We start from the raw sequence: 8867 nt of genomic DNA on the forward strand, positions 1-8867 counted from the left end.
GGCCGATCCTGCGATTGGAGGGTGATGGGGGTCAACGCCTGAGGGCTCCCAGTATGTGAGAGGGGGCAGGCTGGGCTGAGGGACACTCCCCCACCACACACACACACCCAGTGCACGAATTTCGTGCACCAGGCCCCTAGTATATTGATAAAGACTGAAGACCAAAGAGATGTGATGATGGAAAATGAGTGTGGAGCAAACAATTTAAATGGGGTGGTCAGGAAAGTCCTCTCCCAGTTGACATTAAGTGTTACTAGAATAATGAAAAAGAGCAATGATGGAAGAGCCAAAAGAAGCACATTCTAATCTAGCCCTAACCGGTTTGGCTCCATGGATAGAGCGTCAGCCTGCGGGCTGAAAGGTCCCAGGTTTGATTCCGGTCAGGGGCATGTACCTTGGTTGCGGACACATCCCCAGTAGGAGGTGTGCAGGAGGCAGCTGATCAATGTTTCTTTCTCATTGATGTTTCTAACTCTCTATCTCTCTCCCTTCCTCTCTGTGAAAAATCAATAAAATATATTAAAAAAAAAAAAGAAGCACATTCTAAGCAGAAGTAAGAGTAATTGCAAAATTCCAGCAACAGGAAACACTTGGCACATTCTAGGAATAGTACTCAGTCTAACCCACAAAAATATTCCTAAGGTGATTCCATTGACTCTCCAACTTTTAATCACAACACAGCCTACTCTTACATGATATTTCAAATAGAAACACTGAATCACTGATGATATGAACATTCTCTTTCAAACTGAGCAGGAAATATGCACTAACATAAGAGCAATTCAAAAAAGCAATCACAGCCCTAACTGGTTTGGCTCAGTGGATAGAGCGTCGGCCTGCGATCTGAAAGGTCCCAGGTTCGATTCCAGGCAAGGGCATGTACCGTGGTTGCGAACACATCCCCAGTAGGGAGTGTGCAGGAGGCAGCTGATCGATGTTTCTCTCTCATGGATGTTTCTAACTCTCTATCCCTCTCCTTTCCTCCCTGTAAAATAAATCAATAAAATATATTTAAAAAGAAAAGAAAAAGCAATCACACATGGGACACATTGTCCTGGATGTCTTATGATTCCTTGTAATTGCAGTGGGTCTGTCTATACCAGTGATGGCGAACCTTTTGAGATCGGCGTGTCAGCATTTTGAAAAACCCTAACTTAACTCTGGTGCCGTGTCACATACAGAAATTTTTTGATATTTGCAACCATAGTAAAACAAAGACTTATATTTTTGACATTTATTTTATATACTTAAGTGCCATTTAACAAAGAAAAATCAACCAAAAAAATGAGTTCGTGCGTCACTGGTCTATACTATGCCCCTTGACCCTCCCAGTTACCAACACAACTATATGGAAAGACCACAACAGCCCAGAGAGAAATCATAGGGGCCTTGTCCACTCCCCAACAGCCCGTTCCAGCGGCACACTTACTCCTTCAGTCACTGTGCCTTGATTGTCTTGCCCATCTTCATCATCATCTTCATCATCTGCTTCTCCCTTCTGAACAAACTCATTTCTTGTTCGAAGATACAAATCCCAGAGTTTGCAAGCAGCTTTATATTCAGGAGAATCTGGCTATATTTTAGCAAAGAGAAAAAAAAGAAGCAATTTATTATTTTACTATAAATCAATTACTACTTTTAAAGCATCCTGTTCCAGCAGAGACTGGTATTCTAAGATATAACTTCAAAAACTCTACTACAAATGTTAAACTCCTTATGATTAAAAGATACATGGGCCACAATTTCTTTTCTCAAGAACTAAATGTATGTTTTAAAAGCATTCTGAAATAAAGTTAATTTATTTATGCCCTTATTACAGAAAGATTTGAGGCAGAAGAGAAATGATTTGCTAAATTAAGACTCATTATTACTAAGAAAAGTTCATTTAAAGGATAAAACCTGTGCAGCCACTATGGAAAACAGTATGGAGGTTCCTCAAAAAAAAAAACACCACCACCACCTAAAAATACATCTATCATACAACCCAGCAATTCTACTTCTGTGTATTTATCCATAGAAAACAAAAGCACTAATTTGAAAACACATTGTACCCCTATATTCATTTCAGCATTATTTAGAATAGTTAAGATATGGAAGCAATCTAGGTATGTGTAAGTTGTGTATGTACACACATACACAACACACACACACACACACACACACACACACACACACACAGGAATATTACACAGCAATAAAAAAGGAGATTCTGCTATTTGCAACAATATGGATGGACTAGAGCAGAAGTGGGCAAACTACGGGCCCGCAGGCCAGATCCGGCCCGTTTGAAATGAATAAAACTATTGAAAAAAAAGACCGTACCCTTTTATGTAATGATGTTTACTTTGAATTTATATTAGTTCACACAAACACTCCATCCATGCTTTTGTTCCGGCCCTCCGGTCCAGTTTAAGAACCCATTGCGGCCCTCGAGTCAAAAAGTTTGCCCACCCCTGACCTAGAGGGTATTATACTAAGTGAAATAAGTCAGACAAAGACAAATACTGTATGGTTTCATTTATATGTGGAATCTAAAAATCAAGACAAATGAAGAATCAAAATACAAAAACAGACTTATAGAAACACAGACCAAAGGGATGGTTACCAGAGGGGCAGGGCATGGAGGGAGAGGTGAAAAAGGTAAAGGGGAATACACCCCAATCTCCACCCAGCTTAACCATGCCTATCTCAATCATGGCACTGTGGGAAAAGGAGAGGCACAAGATGAATCATCTCCTGTGAGATCTCTTCATCATGAGCCAGACCTAGCACCTGGCCTAGAATAAGCAACAAATCTCTTCTCTGGATCAACCCAACTTCATTCTGAGCCTCGAAGAATCTCTAGAGATAAAATTCCAACAACTATTAGCTTCTGGTAAAAATTCATGAAACATACAAGAATGAAAAAATCCCAACAGAAAGCTAGCAAAAATGACAGCAAACCAGACATGCAAATACTTCAGATATTGGAATTATCTGCCATAGAATAAAAACATGTTGAATACACTTAGAGAAACAATGGGATTAAAGATTTAAGCAAAAAGCAAGGAACCCTAAAAAAAATACTACCAAAATACAAAAAATAGAAATATTAAAATGTAAAAATTTAATGGATTGGTTTAAAAAATTTCAAAAAAAATTAGAAAAGCAACAGATACAAAATAGGGGAACTGTGAAAGGTTAACAGAAATGGAGACCTAAGAGAGTTCTGATATAATTTTCAAACTTAGTTCTACAAGGAGAAGACAGAATGGGGAAAAGGCGATATGCAGACAAAATGGCTAAAAACTTTCCAGAGCTGATGAAAAACATCCATCCAAAGATTCAGAGAGCCCAGTAACTCCCAAATTATATAAATAAATATTCACATCTAAACTTATCATAGTAAAACTGTAGAACACAAAAGACAAAAAGAAGATGCTAAAGATAGGAAAGATAGATAACCTTTAAAGGAACTGTAATTATATTAACAGATGACTTCTCAATAAAAATAAAATAATGATTAAAGAAGGTAGTATGTTTGTGATTAAAAATAAATACTGCAGCAGGACCTAGTGGGACTGGGAAAGGAGCGTAATCACTGGTTGCCCTGGGGCGTCACAGTGGATTTGTCTGTAGGAATACCTCAGTTGTCACAGAGCAATTTGGCCTGTGAGAGCCCAGAAGTGTAAGAGGGGAGTGTGGGCATTGGCCGCCCTGGGGTGTTACTGCGTCCATGGAAATCCTGAGGTATGACAATAGTTTTTGTGATAACCATTATGTTTGGATGTTTTCCTACCATCTATATTTCAACTTTTTTGTGATGACCATCATCACAAAAGGAGAGGGAGAGAGAGAGAGAAACATCAATGATGAGAGCGTATCATTGACTGCCTGCTTCTTGCACGCCCAACTCTGGGGATTTAGCCTGCAACCTGGGCATGTGCCCTAACTGGGAATCCAACCGTGACTTCCTGGTTCATAGGTCACGGTCAAACACGAGCCATGACAGCTGGATAGCACTCTCATATTCACAACATTTATAGCAGCACTATTCATTATTGCTAAGCGTAGAAACAATGCAAATGCCCATTAACTGGGAAATGGATAAACAAAACGCAGTATATCAATATAATACAGGGTGGGGCAAAAGTAGGTTTACAGTTGATCATATGGAAAATAATACATTAATAATACCAGAATAAACTCTGTGTTTTGTGTACTCACAACTGTAAATTTACTTTTGCCCCAGCCTGTATATGTTATGACATGGATGAACCTTACAGATATTATGCCCAGTAAAAAGCTAGTCACCAAAAGCCATATCGTATATGATTCCATTTATATGCAATGTCCTGAACAGGCAAATCCATAAATTAAATTGGTGGTTGCAAGAGGCCCCTCGGAGGAGGGACAACAAAGAGTGCATGCTAATGGATATGGTTTTCTTTTGGGGATAATGAAAATATTCTGGAGTTACATAGTGGTAATAGTTGCACCACTGTTAATATACTAAAAACCCCTGAATTCTACACTTTAAAAGAGTATGTGAATTATAGCTCAAATAAAATAAAAAATATGTGTAAACACACAGTTTCAAGAATAAATCTAACAATATTTTTGCAGAATCTTTATGAAAGAACATTTAAAGTTTTGATATACTAAAGAAGACTTAAATAAATGAAGACACAGCTAATTCATAGATTGGAATACTCAATATCACAATTATGTTAATCCTCCAAAATATGATCTACAGAGTCAATGCAGGCCCAATAATAATTCCAAAATTTTTTGTACGCTTATTGACACTGATATTAAAATGTATAAGGAAATGCCAAGAATGTATAAGGAAAAGGCTAAGAATGACCAACATACATTCCTTAACAGATAAAGAATTATAAAGTATGCCCTAGCTGGTATGGCTCAGTTGATAGAGCATTAGTCTGTGGACTGAAGGGTCCTGGGTTCGATTCTGGTCAAGGGTACATTCCCGGGTTATGAGCTCAATCCCTAGTGTGGGGCATGCAGGTGGCAGCCGATCAGTGATTCTCTCTTATCATTGATGTGCGCCTCTCCCTCTCTCTCTCTCTCTCTCTCTCTCTCTCTCTCTCTCTCTCTCTCTCTCTCCCTTCCTCTCTGAAATAAAAAAAAAAGAATTATAAAGTCTTAATTTCTTAATTAAGGCAAGAATAGAATAGCCCAGCAATAAACTGGCCAGAGCAAAAGGAATAGACTAAAAGGTCAGAAAGAGAGCCATGAGCACATAGAAACGACAGTACTGACACTGCAGACAAATGCAGAGAGGTTGGCCACTTCAAGATGCTGCTTATTTATACCTGTAGGGGTAAAATATCTCTACCTCACAAAAACCACAAAAATCAATCCCAGTAGCTTTAAAGGCTTAGATTTAAATGACAAAACTATTAAGCTTTCAGAAGAAAATATAAAAAAAGAATATCTTCATAAACTTTAGGCAAGAGGAGTTTCTGAAACAAGACACAAAGAGGGATAAACCACAAAATTCAAAAGTACATTTGAATAAATTAAATTAAAAAACTTCTCTTCATCAAAAGAACCATAAAAAGAGTGAAAAAGTAAACTCACAGTGGAAGAAGATATCTGCAACACATATAAGGAAAAAAATGATCAGTACCTAGTGTAAAAATTTCCAGAAATAAATATGAAAATGATAAACTACTCAAGAAAAAAATAGACAAAATATCTGAGCACAGAAGAATAGTTCATAATCATATGAATGTTCAATCTCTTTACTAATAAAAGAAATGCAAACTCAAATCACCAAATGAGAAACCACTACAAACTTACAAAATTGGTAAATATTAAAAAGCTGGATAATTATCAAATAGGATACCTTCCAAATTTGATGCTTTCTTACCTTATAATAGGCCTTTGCATTGTTAAAAAGCAGCTGGAAGTCAGCAGTCAGCAGATTAACATCATCGTACTCCTCCATTTTTAGTTTCTGTTGGATTTTCATCAAGTCAATGGGCTGAGAAACCACTTCATAATAGTCTGGTTGATTTCTGTTATAATTTAATATTTTTAAAGGTATTAATGCAAAGCCTATAAAAATATATTTCAAACTATCTAGGTAATGGCAATATTGCAAGTGACAGAACACACTAGACTTACTGTCATTACTGGAACTGAAAAGGGAATAGCAAAAGAAAGACGCACATGCATGCCCTTTTCAGAATACATGAGTGATATAAAAACCTAAATTAACATATGTGACATTCTTATATACTACCACTATAGCCATTTTTTAAAAAATATATTTTATTGATTTTTTTACAGAGAGGAAGGGAGAAGGAGAGTGGTAGAGAGTTAGAAACATCAATGAGAGAGAAACATCGATTCAGCTGCTTCCTGCACATTCCCTAATGGGGATGTGCCTACAACCAAGGTACATGCCCTTCACCAGAATCGAACCTGGGACCCTTTAGTTCGCAGGCTGACGCTCTATCCACTGAGACAAACCGGTCAGGGCCCACTATAGTCATTTTAATTCTGTATGGCTAGGTTTCTATCTCTGTTTTTTTGTCTCAGCAATCCCTTTAGCATTTCTTATAATGCTGGCTTGGTGGTGGTGAACTCCTTTAGCCTTTTTTTTGTCTGGGAAGCTCTTTATTTGACCATCTATTTTGAATGACAGCCTTGCTGGATATACTAATCTTGGTCTCAGATCCTTGCTTTCCATTACCTCTCAATAATAACCCTAAATGTAAATGGATTAAATGCTCTAATCAAAGGTGTAGGGTAGTTAGACACAAAAACATGACCCAACTATATGCTGTCTACAAGAGACTCACTTCAAAACAAAAGACACACACAGGATAAATGTGAAGGGAAGGAAAAAATTTCCCGTGCAAATGGAAAAGAAAAAAAAAAAAAGCTGGAGTAGCAACACTCACATCAGACAAAATAGACTTTAAAAGCCATGCTGCCGAAACCGGTTTGGCTCAGTGGATAGAGCATCGGACTGCGGACTGAAAGGTCCCAGGTTCGATTCTGGTCAAGGGCACGTACCTGGGTTGCAGGCACATCCCCAGTAGGAGATGTGCAGGAGGCAGCTGATCGATGTTTCTCTCTCCCTTCCTCTCTGTAAAAAATCAATAAATTATATTAAAAAAAAAAAGCATCATGCTAAGCTAAATAACCCAGTTGGAGGAAGATAAATATCATATGATCTTACTCATTTGTGGAATATAATGAACAACATAAACTGATAAACAAAAATAGAACCAGAGGGGGGAAAATATACTAGAATATAATAGAAGTAATCCTGTTATTTGCAGATTTTTAATATTTCCTACAATTTTTGTGATATACTATGTTGGTACAGTTATGGTTAATATTATTATAGTTAAAATCCTTTTATTCTTGAAATATTAATGTTTATTAAATGTATATTACATGCAAAATAATTTTTCTTGAATAAGTGGAGTTTATTTGCATGTAACATTATCATATTTAAAACCAGAGGCCTGTTGCATGAAGAGATTCATGCAATAGGCCTTCCTTTCCCATGGCTGCTGGCACCGGTTTGCCTCCGGCACCTGGGGCCCAGGCCTTCGCTCTGGCCGAGTTCTGGCCAGAGCCGGTCCCAGAAATGTCAGGCTTCGCTGCTCTGCTGGCCCTGGAGCCGTGAGGCCTCGCTGCTCCGCCGGCCCTGGGGCTGTCAGGCCTCCCTGCTCCGCCAGGCCTTGCTGCTCCACCGCTTGGAGCCTACATATGCAAATTAACCGCCATCTTTGTTGGTGGTTAATTTGCATATCGCATTGATTAGCCAATGGGAGGCATAGCGAAGGTACGGTCAATTACCGTGTTTGTCTATTATTAGGATAATTTTTCTTGGATATTAATGTTTATCGCATGCAACATTATATTTAAAATCATTTTTCTTGAAATAAAATAAAACGTGAAGTAAAAATAAAACTATGTCAATGGAATCTTCTGCAAACGAAAATGATTTATACTTCATGGCGTTCAATAGTGGTTGAAATAGATATTTCAAAGCTTAGTATCAGCTTACAAAATGGACTGACTTTCTTTCATTAGTGACCACAGAACTTTTTCTGCCAAATACTATCAAGTGCCTCATAGATACTATCTATACTAATAATAGAGGAATATGTAAATTGACCATACCTCTGCAACGACCAGAGCCAATCAGGAGGGAATATGCAAATTAGCAGGACAAAGATGGCGGCAGCCATGGAATCAGCCAAAGCAGGCAGGCAGGAGGCTTGGGTCATCCCTGGCAATGGAGGAAGCCAAGCTTCTTGCCCACTTGGGACAGCCACCGGAGGAGGGGCCTGTGGGCAGCAGCCACAGAGCCGGCCTGAGCGTGCGGGAGGCTTGGGTTGCCCAGGACAGCTGCAGAGGGAGGGGGTCTATAAACGGCCCTCAGTCCCTTATCCAGGCTGGCCACGCCCCCATGGGGTGAGGATCCCCACTGAGGGGCTTAGCCAGCCTGCAGACAGCCATCAGCCCCTCACCCAGGCTGGCCACACATCCCCCCCGCCCCCAGTGGGGACCTTCACCCCATTGGGGCAGGGCTGGTGTGCAAACTGCCCCAGCTCCTCGGCCTGGCCAGCACTGTCCCCAGTGGGGACCCCCACCCCAATGGGGGTGTGGCCGGCCTGCAAACCACCACAGGCCCCTTGCTCAGGCCACCTGCCCCCCAAGGGAACCCCACCCTGATCCAAGACAACCTTCAGGGCAAACCAGCTGGCCCCAGCTGTGCACCAGGTCTGTATACTAATAAAAGGGTAATATGCTAATTAGACTGGCAGACCTTCCAGACCTTCCAGACGTTCTTCTGGACAAAGCCATGGTGGCAGGGCCGAGGTAGATGCAGTTAG

At 39.8% G+C, this 8867-nt stretch overlaps 1 protein-coding gene across 15 annotated transcripts in view; it reads right to left on the reverse strand.

Moving 5' to 3' along the window:
* PBRM1 (polybromo 1) overlaps positions 1 to 8867 on the reverse strand; it is a 138266-nt gene that overhangs the window by 114306 nt on the left and 15093 nt on the right. For all 15 annotated transcript variants that reach the window (XM_015569189.1, XM_015569187.1, XM_015569195.1 and 12 more), the window contains 2 exons: positions 5876 to 6023; positions 1430 to 1573 (listed from right to left, as the gene is read on the reverse strand). In XM_015569189.1, the coding sequence (XP_015424675.1) occupies positions 1430 to 1573; positions 5876 to 6023 (292 nt within the window). The remainder of the gene's footprint in view (positions 1 to 1429; positions 1574 to 5875; positions 6024 to 8867) is intronic.

The sequence above is a fragment of the Myotis davidii genome, unplaced genomic scaffold, assembly GCF_000327345.1.
Source record: "Myotis davidii unplaced genomic scaffold, ASM32734v1 scaffold725, whole genome shotgun sequence".
Lineage (NCBI taxonomy): Eukaryota > Metazoa > Chordata > Mammalia > Chiroptera > Vespertilionidae > Myotis > Myotis davidii.